Source organism: Mycteria americana, chromosome 4 (genome assembly GCF_035582795.1).
Source record: "Mycteria americana isolate JAX WOST 10 ecotype Jacksonville Zoo and Gardens chromosome 4, USCA_MyAme_1.0, whole genome shotgun sequence".
NCBI classification, from domain to species: domain Eukaryota; kingdom Metazoa; phylum Chordata; class Aves; order Ciconiiformes; family Ciconiidae; genus Mycteria; species Mycteria americana.
In genome coordinates this window covers 53,037,852-53,057,988 of record NC_134368.1, presented here as the reverse complement: position 1 = coordinate 53,057,988, position 20,137 = coordinate 53,037,852, and the positions used below count along the sequence as shown (strand labels likewise).

Below are 20,137 nucleotides of genomic sequence, written 5' to 3'. Positions count from 1 at the left end.
ATCACAATGTGCACACGTACTTTTTAATCTGCCTCTGAAAACAGAACCAAAATTAAAGCCTCCAAGAAATTTTCTTCTCTATCAGAATTTTAGACTGCCCAGATTTCAAATTCTGCTCATACATAAGAACAGACAAAACAATGTATTTCAATAAACATCTTAAGATATTTATTACTACTATTAGCACAAAAATTTTCTTATATTGCATACTGATCCATGCAATGTTTGGATACCATCATCAAGGCTATTACTACATAAGGGTTTAGCTTCCCAAGAATAAAAAGGAGGTATTCATCAAAATGGTAAAAGGCAAAAAAATTCCAGAATTTCCCTCCCTTTTATGTGCAGGTAAATTTAATTAAATTAATAGCAATTGCTAAATAAAATGCCACGAACTAGTTCAATTCATCGAAAGATGAATCTAGATGCAAAATTAGGTTTAAGATGTATATTTTGGACCTGTGCCAAAAATGGCATGTTATTTTTCCTCTGTTCACAGAGCACTAAGTTGAGTAATGAGAACAAAACCTGTTTGCAAATGTAAATACAATGAAGCAGTCCTTAATTAGCACATGCAAATGTAAGTTCAGAAAATTGCTTATCTACAATGTTCAAAATTATAACTTCTATTTATACAAATTTAGATGTTATATTCGGTGTAATTAGGTGTAATTTTTAAGGATATGCATTAATCATAATTTGCCTTTGCAAATAGGATTAATTAGTGTTTGTAATAGCATATGCAAGTGGAGATTAACTGTGAATCACACTTGCTCAAGTAATAGACTAAATGAAGTCAGCATCACTTTTTAAAAAAAAAAAAATAATATTTTTTTAAACAAAGGGAACTACATCAGAAACTTTCCTAGCAAAAGAAAATACAGGAAAGCACAGATCATGCCCATGCAAAAGACACTGCAATGCATGTTGCTTATGACGGACCAGAACACCCTGGTGGGGTGCTACTGATTTGCACAGATCGGGATCCCAGAGTTCAGCGTGCTAAAACAGGAGACAGCTGAGAAAAGGTGACAGAATATTAACTTCTCTCTGCCTCAGAAGTGATAAATGCCTGAATACCCACACCGTGGCCTTCTACGTAATGCACAGTTTCATTACAAAACTGGATGTGATCAGAAGCTCATTAAATATACTACAAAGGTCATACAAAGCCAAACACTGGCAGAAAACTGCTTTTTGATAAAACAGCACCACATTGTACTTTACGTATGTATACCATACTATATTTAAAATTCTAATGTTTTCATCAAGCACTTTGCAGGTAGAAAAATTCAGATTCGTTTTGCAAAGATAATAAGATTTTCTAAATTCTGAATGAGCAGTCCCCTGCTCTCTCCAGTCACAGTGCAAGGAATAATAAAACTAAATACTACCTGTCTATCTCATCCCAAATTCCTGTCATCCAAATAGAAAACTGATATTCCAAAATCAATTTTCTATTTGGATCAATGTAAAACTGATATTCCAAAACTGGTATCCCAAATTCATCCAAACAGAAAACTGATAGAGAATGTGGCCTTTAAACTCCATGGAAGGGGAGCAAGGCATAACTTTTAAATAATTTTTGAATTTGGAGAGCTAAACCAAGGAAACAACAAGCAATTGCTGTCCCCTCTAGTTCTCACAATTTGTAAATAGCTTTTACTTCAATCTTGATATATATGTTCATATGAACTGTGCAAAAATTGTCATACTGTTCTATTTATACCACACAAATAAATGAACAATATATTCAATTTCAGATCCCATTATAAAAAAAAAAATAATGGATAGATCCCATCTCTGACACCCTTCACAGCAGCCTAACTGCACCTTTTAAAGGCAAAGCAGATTTCTATTCTAGCAGTGGTGAAACTTCCTCCAGGCAAATACAGTGGGAATTCCTTACTTCTAGGTCATAACAATTTCATGCATTCATACAAAGTGACACAGCAATTAATACACATTAGTACAAGATAAAGTTTTCGGCACATTTCACGTACAAAAGGTTCACACTGGGAAACCTCCATTATGCTAATTGAGAATACAGCAGTGGAAAAAAGGAGATGCACTAATGAAAATGAGCTCTATAAAAAAAAAAAACAACACACAACCCCCCTCAAAAAAAACCCTTTAAAATAATTATTATTTCTTCTACAAAACCTACCAGCTCCTCATATTTACATAAAAAGTTGTGCCTGGGTCATCTACATTGAAAAGATGTTTAAAATTCCAACAGTTACCTTGATCCAAATCCACAAACTATATTTAGGTTTTTGGAAGATGTTGACTGCAGCTGGTACTTAAATACCTCTCTGTATTCGGTCAGATGTGCTACAAAATTTAGTGTATTAGGTGTCTCCTAATAAGTTCCACGTGTCTGCAAAATCTTCAGTGAAGATAACGATCTGTTTACTGATCTGACCCTGTTCACTAAAAAATGTCAGTGCTGATTGGTTTTAGAAACCAGTTTAATTATTTTTGAAGGTACTGTTCAAGATGGTGGTTTATGTTTTGCTAAAAGAAGGCCCTGGATCTTAGATATTAATTTAGCACAACCTTAGGGCCCACTGGTGGCAGTGTATTACGCTGCTCAAACTAATTGCTTTCCTGAAACAAGAGAACTACAGTAACATGTTGAGTTACTGAAGTTAATGTTTGTTGCAGCAAGTAACCCTTTTGAAAAGGTTAAGTTATTAAAACATATGGAAAAAAGCACTTTGGATAATTTACATTAATATTATATTACCTTTAGAGATCCTTTGATATTGTATGCTGTGATTTGGATTTTGTTTCCATTTACAGCTAGGGATGAAATTGTAATGCTCGTGTAGGTAGTGTAATCATGTACAATCATAAATTGGTCTGCCACCTTTGTTTAACTACAGGCATTGTAAATCACCTAGGCTACAAAAAGAAAAGGTTTCAGCATGGCTATCGGTCAACCTGCAAAAGCTAGAGTTGCTACTGGCCAATTCCTACCTCAGCAAACACAGCTTCCTTCGAAACGTAGAGGGTGTCAGCATAGCTATCCCATATCAGCACATTGCTTCTTATAATCGCGTATGATTTGATCAGTTACTTTGGAAAGGTTGCATTGAATTCAAAGCAGCTACAATGGGTAGGTAGCTTTTGTATATTGTCATATATATAGTGCCTATGCACTACCTTTTACATGGAAAAATAACAATTAAATAATTGGTGATTAAATAAACTACACTTGACACAGATTCTGGCTCCCTTGTTTGTTTTCTAACCAATCTAGCAAATAGTTTGTACCTAAGGATAAGAATCTGAACTGCCCTGTGGATTACATATCTTCTCTCCCAAAACTTGTCACATCCCTAGAGAGTCATTTTAAAGGACCCTTTTAAAAGGAACCTTATATGTCGGTTTTCTTGGTTATTTTGATTGGGACTAAAGTCGTGCAAAATAATAGAAATGAATGGAAAAGAAGGTAGTATAAGTAAGCAAAGAACTGGTGCAATTCCTAGGGTCGCTGCAATTCTATGACAGCTGTACAGTTATCAAAAACTGGGCTAACTGGCAGGGCTTTTCCCCATAGTGTGAGGACCAAAGCAACACTGATTTAAAACATTTCCTCCAGAAAGCTCTATTGTAAAGGTTATAATTTAAGTCCAGAGTTTGTCATGTGGATCCTCTAGTTGCCAAATATAGCCAAAACTGTTGCCACAGATGTTGCCTATGTAGTCAGATGTTGTCTTCTAAAGATGAAGCAGGTGAAAATGATGGCAAATAGTAGGAGAAAGTGTCAAGGTATTTAAATACCATCATTATTCTTTCTGAAGTGCCTATGCACAAGCCGAAGCTTACTTGCATCGGTAACACTAATGTGCTAATTCAACATGCATTCAGGAAATCTGCAGCTGATGCAGTAACTCAACAATAACAAGAGCCCAGAGAACATACTTTCAAGACAAAAAAAGATAAAATGTCTATGGATTTTGTGACCATCCTTGATTTAACTTGTTTTCTTAACATGGGTATACAACCTATTTTGCGGTAACTGATACAGAAGTTGAATAAGATATGTTAGCAAAAATTAAGCAATAACTTTTTTCCAATTGGAAATTCTATTCTACATTCAAAAGTTTTCCCCCTTGACTTCACTGGTACCTCCATATAAACTTGCACTTCAAGTTATTGGTTCTGCACTATCAATATGAATACAAATAAAACCAAAAAGATACATTCCAAGGAAAGATTTAAAGCAAGAATGAAAACTGCAGATGGGGAAGATGACTATTCACAAATGAGCACAGACGCAGCATGGAAACCAAAGTGCTGACAAAGAGAAAGTCTGGGAACTAAAGAAGAAGAAGAAAAAAGAAACACAGGAAGGAACAGAGACTAGGGAGTTAGAGAATTGTGATGACCCAATGAGGCAAGTTTACAAGAATAGGAAGTAAAAGCACTGAAAGTTTTCTGAGAATATTTCAAGGAAAGATAGAATAAAAATATGAAAAAATGAACATTTCATTAAATATATTGTACAGTCTTCATCCCTGCTCCCCTCCCCAATGCCTCCACACTTGCCCCTTCTAAAAGAAAATAAAGTTTCCTGTAGGCAGCAGACCTTTTTCAGAAATAATGTATTTGTGAACCTGTAAGAACTGACCTAGACTTCAGTCTTGGGAGAGGTGTAAGGGTGAATAATTGTCACATACCATGGGAGGTTTCCCCACTAGTTATTTGAAATATCATCTCTTACACACACACACATAGTGGAGCAAATTTATGCAACTATGGGTTACAGAATAATATGTCACATTACTGTTGTGGTTATATTTAATGAGTTTTGGTAATGTGTTTAGCAAAAAGGAAAAAACCTAAAATTTACTATGTGCAAAAGAAAACCTAAATACTAAGAAAACGTGCAGAACAGATTTTGAGTGACTCACCCTAATGCCCCAGGATAGTTCAATATAACATTGTGGCATCCCAAATTGAACATGGAAGTTGAGTCAGGCTGTCCACACTTCCTTGCTCTTCAATCAAAACAGAGCTTCCCCTGGCTATATATATTGAGATGTACACTGTAAATACTTCTGTAGAAGTTTTCTCTTAGTCCGATAGCTAAGAAAATCTGAAGCAGCAGCATGCTTCCCCTGGGCAAGAATTCTCTAGACAACAGGATAGTTCAGTGATTTCTTTAACCTGGCCTTCAAAAAGCCTCCCATGAAAAGGAGGTGAAATCTTGCCAGGCAAAATCTCCAATGGGTATGCTTTCCCAGGTGTACTTAATAAGTTTTTTATTTGGTCCTGCAATAATCTACTCAAATTAATTCAAGAACAAGCCGAGCATTTTATGAGCACATGGCCTCAAGTCTTTGAACATGTTTTTTATGCTTATGCAGAAATACTGGTACTAATCACAGATTAATTAAATTTATCAGAAGTAAAGCAGGACACTACATTCATTACTTGCAACCAAAGGGCAAGGGGAAGCAACAGTTGGAACAACGCAGGACAGAAACAAAGCTGAAATGGGTGTCTTCAGCAGAAGGAAAGTTGCTCAATATTGTCAAAATACTAAATTCTCCTCTCTTTACTATAATAGTAAGTAACCCACCTAGAGTTTTAAAAGTCAACTTTAAGAATTTTATGGGTATTTGTGTGCAACAACAAGGACTATGAGATCCGTATTGAAGGGTACAGACTAGCAACATGGAAGAGGAATATATTATGTCAGGGTTCTCTCTGCACCCTCCAATTTACTGTGCTAGGATCTTCCACCAATGCGTGACATGATAAACATACAAAGAGCATTCTGTGTTTAGCCAGAACAGTGGCATGGCCACTGAAAATTCATTACGTTATGAAATATAAGGTACTGCAAAGCACTAATGCAAAGTAAGCTTTCTGGCAGTGTAAAAAGTTTTCTGTAGATGCCCAAAAGAATTTAAAAGTATTTTAATTAAACTGCACATCTGCATGGTCAGCTGAAAATAGCTGTTCTCTATGCAGTCCAAGTTGACAGCATACAGTAAAGCTCTTGATATTTGCCAACCAGAATCTGTTACAAATAGTTCAAGAAAACCAAAGGGGGGGTTAACAAGTTTTACGGGAATTTCTTACTTGATACAAGATGGAATAAACCAATATCATTTTCTAGACATTTAAAAAGATATCTAAAATTACCTTAACATCCACAGAATTGAAAATGGCATTATTTTCTTTTTATAGATTTTGAACATAGCAGCTAGCGTTCTGAACTATAGGAAAAATATCACTTCCTAGTTCCTGAGAATTATTCTATATGGGCAGTTTGCCTTAGATGTCTTTTTTTCTCTTCCCTTCCACCTAAAAATAAGAACAAGACTGAGGAAAAACAGAAGGTAAAAGAAAAAGTGTGACTCTCTGGTTTCTGTTATTGTTGAAGTTTTAGAAGCATGCTTTATGGGTGATAAAAATGATGTTTTATAGAAAAGAAAGAAAGGAGACAATAAGCCAAATGGGACTGTAATGTGGAGAGAGAATAAAAACAATACGGCAAGATAAAAGGAAATGAGCAAAGGAGCAACAGCAGGGGAAAATAATGAGCCAGAACAAAAGCCCCACCACTAACAGAGTTTGCAAATATTCCCAACAGCAAGAGAAATTTGCAGACACAGCAACAAGAGATTTGAGAAAGGAAGACAGAAAAACCTGGGGTTTAGGAACGGAGTCAGCCAATGAATTTCTTCCCTTCTGCTTAAGAGAGTATAAAAAGCTCTTAGATTCAAGCATTTGGCACATTCTTTTGGCAATATATGCCCCATATATATAATATCCGCTTAATCTGTTTCACAGCATAAACATCTTCAACAAAGAAATATAATGATAGTGAAGTACTGAAAAAGACCTATAAAAATCATGAACATTGGACACTAGTTTTATCACCACTGTAGATGATAAGAAGCACGTTAACTAAACTAATATCATAAAGAAGAATAATCAAACTAAACCCAAAACAGAACACATTCCTTTAAGCATGTTGTCAGGATAGAGAATCACAAGGGAAATAAACTCATAAAAAATAGGTCTATCAGCAATTATCAGTCTTCAGGTTAAGAAAGTCCCTAACCTCCTTTGGTATTGTTTTGCCAAGTCATTTATTCCCATAGATTAAATTGCTATTGTTCGACAGATGCTCGTGAAATGGCTATCACAGTATTTGCAGCCCCAATTTGAAAGGTAAACTCTACCTGCTGTTCAATTCCTATTTGGTTGACATCAAGCTTGCACACTCTCAAGTGTTGTCCAGTGTGATGGTGTGCTTCCCCCGCCCTCGACCTTTATCTCCTGCAACCCTGGTTAGGTGATAACCACCAGTGGTGATTGTAAATGGATGCATCTGGTCACCATCGGCTCAAAGTGGATTCAGGAGACAGATAACAACACAATAACCTAAGGGTTGGGCTATTAGCCCAACAATAGCCTGTGTTGGGCTATTGTGTTGTGCCTAGGGCCATTGTGTTGTGCACCCACCCAAGAAACTAAAACCTGTGGTCGGCATGCAAATATGACTATGAGTCAATCATCTTATCCCCCATAAATAGTGAGCAGCCCAAGAGCCCTTTGAGCTCTCCTGCATGGCAGCGGGCTGCACGCCAGGATCTCCCCTTGAGCAGGGACGCCTCTCGAGGTTACTCCTCGAGGTTGAGAGATTCCTTGCCGCAACAGATCCTCGGTAAGTGACTAATAGCATGCTAAACTTTGAAATCTTAGCTAAGTGATATAAAGGATTGATTGCGCATATATATATAATCCTTTAGATATAAACCGTTGACCAAGTCTGGGACTAGGACTGGATCTAGCCGCACCTAGACTCCTCTCTGAGAAGGAGTTTAGAAAGCAAGGGGATCCTTTTCCAAACCTCATGACTCAACGGGAGGGTCTCCCTGACAGTTTTGTCTGACCCTGTCCTCTATGCAGTAAATAATTGAGTGTACCTCGCCATCGAATCTTGTTAAAACACTGTCGCATTGAACTTTGTTAACTCCCTATTCTGTATCAATAAACTATATTTTTACTTCTCTCTAACGAGTGAAGTGCACGCTCACTCCATCCGCGACATCCAGATTTAACAGAAGACATGATGAAGAATCACCTCATACACGGGACTGCTAATAAAGATGTGGCACACCACTTGGTCAAAGGTTTTCCAGAATAGTAATATTAAATGCAACACTAATCCACTGCCAATACAAGGACAGAATTGCCTTCTTAAAAATATGCTATCTTTAATTTGGCCTTACTTATACAAAATTTGATTGCTAAATTATTTTGAATGAGAATAGGGGAAGACTGTATCCCAACAGAACATGGACTAAATACTGGTTTTCATATTTTTTTAAATTAGGCCTTTTCACTGATGTTGAAGATCACCTTCTCCCAAATAAATTGAATGCAGTCCCAGCTACACCCAATGACCTCTAATCGAAACACTTGTTCTTAACTCCATACTACCAAGAAAGAATTCCAGTATCAATGCAATTTAATACAGTATCCCAATCAATTTATTGATTTTTCAGGCCAGCTTGCAAGCAAAACTCCAATTCTTATGTAATTCATGAAGGTTAATTGTTCTGAGAACGTAATTAAATAGGAACAATGTTATTTGTAAAACTTTTCTTTCTGAGGCTTGGACCATCTATCTGACACACTCGATGCAATGTCCAGCTCCTGTGGCAAAAAAAAAGGGTCTCTTGGCCTGAGGCACCAACAGAAGCTGGTGGAAGTTCTGCCAACATTGTCTCTCTCACTCCAAGGATGAATTCACAGTAGTCGTCACCAACACCACCAGTCTCAGGGTATCCAGGTATTTTGGAACAGAAGTTATGCTAAGTTTCATTAGTTTCTGAATTGGCTACATATCTAAATTCACACATGTAATCAACCATTTTATAATACTCACTCCTCACATATTAACAGATCTGTAAGTCCAGGGAAGCATTTTCCTAACATGAAAAACAATTATAAGACTATTAACATTCATCCCATTTAGATCAACTGTGGGGCTACGCTTTGCTTTTGTTTGCCTTTGCAACAGGTTTATGTGGCAAAGTGTTGGCAGCGGGAAGGCTGCAGGCTGGCCTCTGCGAGAAGAGATCAGGGGTCTGATCGCTTCCAGCCAGCTCCACAATGGACCGCAATGGTGGGTCCACAAGTGACAGAGTGAGCATCAGTAAAGCTGGTGGCACCTCTGTGAAAACATATTTAAGAAAGGGCAAAACACTAGAGAGCAGAGGAGTGAAGGAAAAAAAAAGATGAGAAAAAGCCCCGTGAACAGCAAGGTCGGTGAAGAAGAAGGGAGAAGAGGTGGCCAGGCACCAAGCAGATATCCATGCTGCAGCCTGTGGAGAGCACTGCCTCAGAGAGGTGGATATGCCCTGAAGGAACTGCAGCCCATGCAGAGCCCACGCTGGAGCAGTTCCTGGAGCACGGTCAGCCCCTCAGTTCCAGATCCCAACTAAAAAACAGGAAAGAACAAATGACACAACCTCATAGCCCTGCCTTGAGTCCACTGGGATGCTCTCATAATTTCCAAGGGGTCCCATAAATAACATTATCTGTGGCTTCAGGTCATCTTATATTTAGTTTTGCAATTCAGAGAGCTTCTCACATAGAAACAATGTTCTCACTTCTGTCCAGTTACCACAATGATTAAAAGTTCCTGGATTTATTTTGCTATACACATATATGAAACAGCCTTTGGTAGGCAACTAACCTGTTAGCTCCCATTTCTCTAGTAAGCACCTTCTAGCATCAGGGAACAGTTCCACAAGCCTTCAAAAAAATTGTGACACTAGGAGTATGAGTAGATACATGACAATGTCTGAAGAGCCAACTGTTCATCATTAGTCTCGGGCCTTTTATTAATGGTCTGCAATCACCTGAGTTTTCTCAGGGTACCTGGATGCTTGCAAAACATACAGAATCTTAAAAGCTGACTCCACTGGAGCCAGATAGGACCATTGAACTGGCCCTTTCAAAAACTTCCACTCTAACCAACAAAACTTGTCTGTCTTCATGTTGTCTTTATCTCTGTAATACCTGAAATTTGGCAATTTCTCAGGGGTTCTCTTTGAAGAATTTATTCAGAACCTGACAGGACTCCTGTAGTAGATTTGTCTCCACTTTAATCTTTCCTCCTCAATCATGTAACAGACTGGAAGATGAAACATAGATGTACACAGATGCACAAATATATGTTCACATGGACACTTCATAAACTTGCACATTGGGAAGTTCGTGTCTCTGATGTGTGTACCTAGAATTGTTTCATATATTTAAGGTATGAAGATCGTACTGCCTCTATCATCTCTATTCCTCTCATGCAGTTGTGCTTTCCTCATTCTCCACTTATAATATTACGTCAGTGAAAGTGTCAGCATTTCTCTCCAAATATTTGATGGTATGTATGCACCATTACACAATACAGATCAAGCCCTCCTATTTTAGCATCAAATACAAAGCTATCACTTAATTTCATCATGATAGTTAACATTAACAGCACCACCAAGTTTTTCCTGGATGTTTTTAGATGAATGAAAATCTCCCTGAAAGTAATGAAGCTGGTACTGAATATAAAGTTGTAATATGGTATCTAATACATGTGCTTTCAACTTCAGCATGATTTTATACACGCACACAGAGAAATATATCTTTGCAAGTTTTTCTGCAGTGCATTTGCTAGTAACCAAACATTTATTGCTGGTATCCAGTAGATTCTGTTTTCAATTTAATGCCTTTTTGTACACTCCAAAAGAAAAGTATCAGTATTCCCCAAATCTCATTTCTAATCCTTTCCCTGCATGCTCCTTCTTGCTGTTTTATCATTAATGTTAATATTCTGTTGACTCTTAAGAAGTAGAAACTTCCATTACTAAAAATTAATAAAGGAATACTAAAAGAACACTGTATTGAAATGAAGGCAGAGTACACAGCCTGGATATAGTTCTCTCTGCACTTCTATTGAGAAAGTACTAGTAATAGGTCAGGGATTTTCTGTTGAAATGGCATTTGCTGTTTCTATTATTGGTATAACATAGGTCACATATTGTATGCTAACTTTCTCCTCCTAAGCTCTTTCAGTTTTAACGCCTACATAAAAGTCTAAAGCATACTGAAAAGTTTAAACCATGATCTAAATGACCAAATAGTGTACATATACCTAAAAACCACTGGATAACACCGGGTAAACTCAGCTCCAGAAGATAAGCCACTGATCTCCTAACTATTTAAGAACAATAAAATTTCCATCCCTTTCACCATGCACACAGTACCTATGCCCACAAACAGCCTCAATGATTATGTTTCAAATTATTTTAGAGATCTGTTGTAAACATTGTAACCTACAGGAACTCTTTATTGGCCCAAATGCATATTGAGGTACTTCAGAATAATTTATATGCCAGTATGCACACTGTTCTGCATGTTTTCATATTGAAATTGCTTCAGAAGATTAGTTTAAAAAAAAAGCACTGACAAATGAAAGAAAATCTCCCTTCAATTCAAGCAGGATGTAACCTTTCTGCCTCTCTATCCCACCCCAGGCTTTTTGAGACTTGTCTGCCTCTCTGACTGCTTACAACTGTTAAAATCACTCTTGTTCCTTCTCAACCTCTCAACATTTACCACAGAATATTTGCTTTAGCTATAACACTTTTGCACCTGTGTTAATTTTAAATCCAGTGACTCAATTTCTATTTTTTCCTCTCTTATGCTGTATCAAACAGCATTGCACTCGCGCACTCGGAAATCCCTGGAGGAAAGCGCAGAAAGCAAACTCTGGTTATCTGGTAGCACTTGCAACGCATCAAATGGAGAAAGAACAATGTGTGCTCGTTAAAATAACAAACTTCTGCACTTGTTAAATGTCAATGCTCAGAATGAGAACAAAGTATTTTGCCAATACTGTTTTACCATTGCATCCCAGTTCACATGGTGTTACCCTTGCTTGTAACAGGACACAGGCCTTGGATTAAGCTAACAACATGGGCATCAAGATTTGTTTTTGTCTGGCCTGCCTGGATATTTGCTTTAGCTCTTAAAGGCAGTTATCTAATGACTATCTTTTTTGCACTAGCTGTTGTTCAGCTTTTCACAGTTGCATGGCATAACACCTTGTATTGGGCTTACACGGCAAGGTTTTGGTAGCATGCAGGGGTGGCTTTGTCAGCTATATGTTTGTATCTGACAGAAAGCAGTAACAAGCACTTACGCTGTGAATCTTCCAATAATGAGCAATCCAGATAATTACAGGCACTGGATGACACCAGAGACCCCAGGACTATGACCAACTCAGCAATGGCCAGTTACTCACCATCAAAGGAAGGAAACCTTCGGAGCACGGTAAAACCAGTGGTAAGGATAACACAGATGTCATGTGAACTTGAAATCAATGACAAAGAGCAAGGTGTACAACACATTAACAAACATATCAGAGAGATCCCAACCAGATTCCAGAATGAGGAGAAAGACATCATCAACATTAACATCTGACTCCTGCCAAGGAGTTGTGATACCAGATTTACTGCAGTGCTACCACTCCCATGACTGACCTGAAGCCATTGACCTTCACAAGAGAGGCTGTGCAAGAGTGAGCGATACATCAAAGAACGGAGCAGGTACTAGGAACTTTATGTACATTTAATTTTTGACTGTTTGAACTAGATGTGCTAGTATCACTGTAACTGGAATAATTAAAAAAAATAATCTTTGATCAGACTGTTAAGACTTTAATTAGACTAACACTAAGTCCTTGTCTATGCACATAAAGTGTGGGCTTTGCCCACACTGATTGTGTCTCCTTGAAGTCTGAATATTACTTGCCAATCATGATTTTTTTTTCCAGACCATTCAAATGCTATGTGAGCAAAAAACCAAACCCAAGTAATTTCTTATCGGTTCATACTGTTTTGTAAAGTTATAGAAAAATGAAAGTAAAAGAAAGAAATTATAAAAAAGGTATTGGAAATGATGGATAATTTCCTGGGAAAGTTAAAATACCAACTCTCACGCTCTTTAGCCCCAAAGTCAAAGGGCTGTCTTCAGTTTTGCACTGAAATGACAGCTGCTAGCAACACCTCTATCAGGTGACAGGTTTAGAACTACACCAGCTGTTTGAGTATTTTAAGTATTCTTTCATAGACTTAGGAGGAACAGGTAAAAAGCTTGTTCATTTAGGAAATTAAACGAGTTTTCTTCTCATCGGAATCCTGAAATGACTTTTTTCTTCCACTCTTCTTCTCTCACTGCCTTGCACAGATTTTTCCTAACTCTCTCCATTCCCAATATGTAATTCTTTAAGCAAAGCATCACAAAGTAAAATGTTCTCTCTATCCTCTTCCAGATAACAGTATCCTATATGGACTGAAAATATTATGATAATAAAGACAGTGATGAAAAAAGAAAGCACGACAGACAGCAAGGGGTAGACATTTCTATGTAGAAAGGATTTTCTAGTGCCAAGGAAGAGAAGGAAGAATGGCAACAGATGAAGTTCAAGAAGGAAGGTGAAGTTCAAAAGGATTAATATACACACACTCATTTCTGTTGTTTCTTTGAATTATGTATTTGCTACTTAATTGGTTTTTCAAGATACTTCCAACAAATACAATAAGACCTATGCAATTATACATGCAAAGAAGTTTCAGGAAGCCTGACCGAAAGGGCGAGAGAGGATGCTGAAGATGGCTGTTGTGAACAAAAGAAGAAAAGATGATATAAGATTGATAAACAATAACACCATGTTAAGTGGTACAGAATCAGCCAACATAATGCAACCTCCCCTGTGAAGAAGGCTCATTCACTTTAAAGACTTGCATGAATATTTAGTTGATTACTTTTACTTTCAGTTCAGAGCCATTTAAGAATAACTGGTGAAATGTTATTTTTAAATGAGAGTAGTATGTCCTCTGTTTGAAATTAAAGCCCCAGGTGCTAAACAGTTGCTCCAGCTGAATAACTGTTATTATTATATACTATGAGGCCTGATCAAAATAGCATAGTAACAAGATTCAAGTATTGTCTCTTGTTAGTAAGCAAAGGTATTAGCAGGAAAGCTTTAAGAATAGTGATGGCACAAGAACCTTCTTATCTTACCTGGTAAGAGTAGGTGTAGAGTACATCCTCAGGTGAATGAAGTCAATCCGGGTAAGGGAACACTGAAGCAACTATCAGTGGTGACAGGGTTTGTGGTGAACTCTCCAGTTTGCGTCTGATTTCTTGCTTAATAAAGCCATAAACCAGGAATTACACCACACTCACTCTGGACAAGAACAGCTGTCCACTCAAGTAGCACGGTCATGTCCAGCAAACACAATATTCACTTTGCTCACATGTATCGGTGCGGTCTTAGCAATGTCTCTTAGAAGCTGAAGTACTCAGAAAATAAGATAAAAAGCAGAGTAAAGCTGTGACTCTAATTGATTCAAAAATCAGAGTGTACGTTTTTAGGATCAGCTCTCCTACTTCCTGGGATAAAGCTGAGTAAATTCTGACCTTGTAAAAGCTTACCAAATCCCCTGCAGAAATGTCTCTCGAATCACAGATGAAAATTACATACATAATTATGAACATTCATCAAACAGAGCACATATTGAAAGGTGCTGACCCTGTACTCACAATTGGTGCAAAAGTATTATTACTGGAAAACAAAAAAAAAATACAGGTTTTAAAAAACTAGTAGTTTCCTTAAGTTTCCAGATCTTAAAGATGTATTTTTTCAATCTCAGAGACAAGCATCACTGAAGTATTTTCTTACTTGTAGTAAATCACCAATGGATGATTAATTGCACAAAATGGTAAGAATAATTGAATTTTATTTCAGACAATAACTTTGTGATAGCTTCCTAATAATTTATTTATAGATATATTTAATAACGAAGATATTACTGCCAAAAAAGTCATGTTTGACTGTTGATAATACAAATATTATATTAAGTAGTAGCATTTTGCCAGTAAGGGTAACTTGCAGCTCATTTCATATACAGCAGTATTTAATTAAATCCATAAGTGCAGAGTGTCCAGATGTTGTTTTTTAATTTAATAATGATGGAACCAATGAGATGCTGATAGGTTTGTAAACTAAGCCTTCAGAACATGAAGAATTCCACAGGGCCTTTAAAAAAAAAGAAAAAAAAAAAGAAAGAAAAGAAAAAGAAATGAAATGAAATCTTAAAGATGCATGGCTTGATGGTAACACAAAGTTAAATGAAAAATGATCATTTCTGCTGTATGCAGTCATGCAGGCAGCATGTAATAATAAAGCTTCTTTCACACCAACGATCAACGTAACAAGGAATTAAGTGATAATGCATACAAAAACAGAAATACGACTCGTCAGCTTGTGCATGACACAGTTCTAGTTAGAAAACAGTTATGTACAACAGATGTCATGTTTGTACAGGAAAAAGGTCACCAGAATGAGCTAGTTTATGCTAACAGAGGGAATCTACATGCAGCGTGCACACAACATGAAAACATTTGGGCATTATGATAAAACTGTGTAAGTAGATCATTCTGCATTTAAAAGCACTCATTCTAAACGTACGGATATGACAAAAACCATACACGTTGCTTTATAATACAGTGGTTATCCATTCCTCATTTCTGAATTTTGCTTGTTGATCTTTTCTTCAAGGTGAATCCAAGTTTTTATCATTTTTAAGAAAATATACTCAAAGCCTATTGCAAAATGTTGCTGTTTGAGAATTTCTGATTGTTATTGAATGCACTTTACTAAATTCTCAGTTCACTCTTTTGAACAAGATTCAGAAGATTTCAGTGCTGCTATGATATTCCCAAACCATTCTCTGGCCTTACAAATAGAACGCTGCTAGTATTCAGCATAATGCATGAACAGAGTTCAGCAAGGTATGATCAAGTGAGACACGGACGGCTTTTTAATTTCAATCAAATAAAAACTATTGAAAGGTCTTGTTTGTCAGTGTCCTACTTCTTTCTATCCTTAGCGTAACAGGTCAGAGTGGATGTAGTAAAAACACGTTATTAATTCTAGGGATAGCTGCTCATTTAATTAATACTTAGAGATGTTATGAACTGCCTGGTAGCATCTTTATGATAGAAACAATGTAAGTATAACATGCTGAAAATATACTACTGCAATAACATTTTGGTAAATCATACTAACTTAAAAGTACTACACAGAAATTAAAGTAAAAATCAGAAATGAGACAAAATGTCTAGATGGATATGCTTAAGTGAAAAAGTAAACTTCTGGAGAATTCTAAGGAGAAGACAGTGATGGAACTAAAGCAGAAAAAGTGGGAAAAGCACTATCTTCCAAAAAAGAATTTCTAGGATGAGTAAGTAGTAATAACTAAACACCCTCCTTTCCTTCTCCCCCTTCTTCTCTCCCCCACCCCAAGACATCTAAGCAAAAGTTCATGACCATAAGTCTGATCAATATTTCTAAGTACCTCATCTTTTATTACACTTTAAAAGCAAGATAGCAACAGCATAACTGCAGATACAAAGAGAGAAGAAGTTTATGACAGAGAAATGTAGAATAAGTAGAAAGATGGAAAACTTAACAGGCAAGAAAAACACTGCACTGTTATTGCAGAGTATATTACAGGAAAACAATATTTTTAAAGATACAGAGACTACAGTGTTATATTAAGTTCTGGTCTATGAGGAAACTCAGCTATTATATCATCAAGCCACATATTACTACAAATATTTAAACAGTACGCAGTTTGTTTATACAAGCAGCCAGAAGCCAACTTGCATCCCACAAATCAAAACTGAAGATCATTCATACTAATTGAGCACCACTACAGAATGTAAATTTTACTGTTCTTTATTCCTAGAGATGGCAAAATGAAATGCATAATACCTGTTGATAATCAGCTGCAGAATTAAAGCGATCAGTGGAAGCCTGTCTTTTCCATACGGCAAGTCTCAGTTTCTGTCCCAGAACCCAGTTACTTTTGAAGTTCGTTCATGTGAAAACCTGTATCACTTTTTGTATAGCACCACAGAAGCCAAACCCTCAGCATAAGCAAGCATCCTCTGGCAAGCTCAGCACTGGTAACTTGAACTGTTTATGCCTGTAGTGAGCAGTACTACATGTAACCATTCATTCACGTTCACGACTTTGTGGCTACATGGAATTCCAACAGCAAGTACTAGGGGTTCGATGGTGAGGCAATATGTTTGGTAAGGGTTGGTGGGAGGCAATCATTAAAACCAAAGAAGTTTCAGCATAAATTTTGCTATTAATGGATGAAAAGTTTGACAGAATTTACACAAGTAGGACATCCTAAAACACACGTAGATTTTGAAATGGTATTTTGAAATTGTATATTAAAAAAAGGAAATTGGACATGAGAAAAAGAGAAAATGACTGCTAGAGGAAGTTGTGGGAAAGGAATTAGCATGCTAAGAACAACTTGGACGTCCAGATATGAATAGGTACACAGAAGTACAAGAAAAACAAAGACCGAAATGGTTAATGGTTTATTTGATTTCTAAAGGTACTTATTTTTTAAAAATAATTTTGCATTAGAGAAAGGTATATTACGCATGAATTTGCATTATTTCGCTGTATATGTTAGAAAACAAACTCAGAAAATGAGAAATAAATGGAGAAAAATAATTGAATAGCAACATGCAATAGCAGGTGGACATCAGTCTCCAAGGCGGTGGGGGAAGGCAGAAGCAGGACGTATTTTCTGTTTTAGGTGGCAAAATGCAACTCATTTCACACTGTAACAAACTATGCAGTACTGTGGGCAGGAATATATTTAGATTAAACTGGAGAAGTTCAAGTACTTCAGTATTCTGTTCCCCTGCCTTCCTAAAGTAGAGGACACAATGCAACACGGTCCCCCACAGCAGCCGTAAACCATGCCGGCTGGCTGCCAGGGAGGATGAGGAGCACAGAAGGGAGGTGGAGGGGAACAGTTAGAGCATCCACCTTCACGTCTTCCACTGCCTCCCAGTGAAACACAGAGGCTCTGTGGAAAGCAGTGCCCGGGCTTTAAGAGGGAAATGGAGACATGCTGTCCAAGGTTATGTACAGCAAACTACAAAATGTATTAGTATGGATACCTATTAATTTTAACATTGCATGGTAGCACAGGTGTTTAGAGTCAGTGCCTGCTTGTGTATCACCCAGCACTGTTGTAAATGCAATGCTGGTGATCACCGAGGAAAGGTAGGTTTTGTTTGTAGCTATGCAAATCAAACAGTAAGCAGATTGGGAGCAATACCACACAAGTTTGTGGTCTGAGACTCTAGAAGCATAATACAAAACGTAAGGACCACTAAACCTGAAAGGATTCTCATTAAATGGGGAATGAGTTAAGGACCAGTCCAAAACCTGTTCACATTTGCTTTACTCTCAGTATGAAAGACAAAGAACAAACAGAACAGCAGTCCTGAGATGTGAAACCTACAATATCAGCACAAGACAAACACAGAAAAGATATTGAAACACAGAAAGGGTATTGTAGAAATCATGGCAGCTCTTAGGAATTTCTACTCTGTGTAGAATAAAATTAAGTACAAATTCTTTTCATCCAAAGACTGAGAAAGATTGACAAAGCGTGCTGAGTCAGACTTCTTTTGGTGACAAAAATAGAGAATTGTACTGTGATTGTTTAATTCTGCTTTCGAGACACATTTTAATGAAAACTCATTAGCAATGGCACATGCTGCAGAGTGTTTGTGTGATGCCTGCATGATACTTTGGACTACCTATTTAGCTAGCAGCCATTACTAGAGTTATATCGCTTAACATGATCTTGTAATCGGTCGCAATGCTGGCTGACTGTAGCTATTCATCTTCCAGTCCGTTTTAGTAACCTGATCGACATGGAAGAAATTATTCCTTGATCTCTCAATAAAATAAGGCTTTGCAAACAAAGCAAGGTGAAGGAGGTTAAATTGCAATTGATTATTTAAGACACATTAATCATTTATTATTTAGCAGTCTCCCACATCAATCTGTTGTGCACATGGCTCTTTCTGCAAGGCTCCCAACATGTTTTAAATGATTCTCAGTACCCATCCTGGAAAACAGAATAAATTTAGGACTATCATAAGGTGGAGATCCCTTGACATTCTGCAGTAGAAAGCAATTAGCTTTCTAAGAAACCTGGATTACTTTCTAATGTCTTCCCTTGAATACACACAGCAGCTGGCTTGATATTTTACTTTCGATTTAGTCAAGTAGCAAAGTGGTCATGTTAATCACTTAAGGAAACTGCAGTATTTCTCATCATGGACAACCTTTTTCCTCCTTATCAAAACTTATTTTAAACTTTATGTTTTAATTCCATAATTAAGTTTTGTATTAGATCGTTTTAATACAGGAAAGAGATTAAGCAGTGTGCTTTCCAGTTCAAACAGTTCTTTATGAGAAACATTATCTTTACTGCTACAGACTTTAGCTTCCACTTGCTTCCTAATACAGTACTCTAAAGCAATTTCAGTTGAAAAATCTCAGTGTGCTGCATGGGAGAAAACAGAGGAATCTATCAGAAGTATTACCCAACAATTTACAGGTATTGCAGGAGACTGCATGATCCAAACTTGCTGATCATCTTGATAGCCAGAATCTGACTGCAATTATGTTATATGCACTAACATAAAATACACTGTATTAACTGCCATTCTGGTAACCTCTCAAATACTTACCAAAACACTCAGTCAACACCGTTTAAACTTTTTCAGAGCAGCTCCACAGAGACAAGAACATTTCTTCCCTTTGAAACATTGCATTTCTTCCTTCTTCACCCACTCCTTCCCAAATATAGACTAGCCTCTAGCCTTTTTTCATTACTGTACACCCTATGGACGAAAGGATTCACTCCTCGTCTAAGTCAAAGTCAGAACTTCCATTTACTTTTAACAATGCATCTAAATGAACTCCAAGGCTAAAGAATTGTCTCCCAACTACTGGAGACATTGTCCAGAAGTCAAACAAAACAGAGCGTTGCTTTCTTTGGAGGACTAACCTGTCTCAGGTTTTTTTGCACTGCAAAATAGGCAACTATTAGGTTTATACAGTGAAACAAAAGAATATGAAAGAATATAAAAGAAACTATTCACAGCTGCACTAACATAAGGATTTCTGAAATACTACGTTCTGAAATGT

At 37.1% G+C, this 20,137-nt stretch overlaps 1 protein-coding gene across 2 annotated transcripts in view; it reads right to left on the bottom strand.

Annotated features, from left to right (window-relative positions):
* The window catches only part of CCSER1 (coiled-coil serine rich protein 1), a 731,922-nt gene that overhangs the window by 253,484 nt on the left and 458,301 nt on the right, over nucleotides 1–20,137 (bottom strand). Inside the window, exon 10 of one of the 2 annotated variants that reach the window (XM_075500579.1) lies at nucleotides 14,862–15,130. The exons of the other annotated variant lie outside the window; for it this stretch is intronic. Coding sequence (XP_075356694.1) covers nucleotides 15,050–15,130 — 81 coding nt within the window. The 3' untranslated portion in view covers nucleotides 14,862–15,049. Of the gene's footprint in view, nucleotides 1–14,861; nucleotides 15,131–20,137 lie in introns of those variants that run through there. 2 annotated transcript variants of the gene reach the window in all.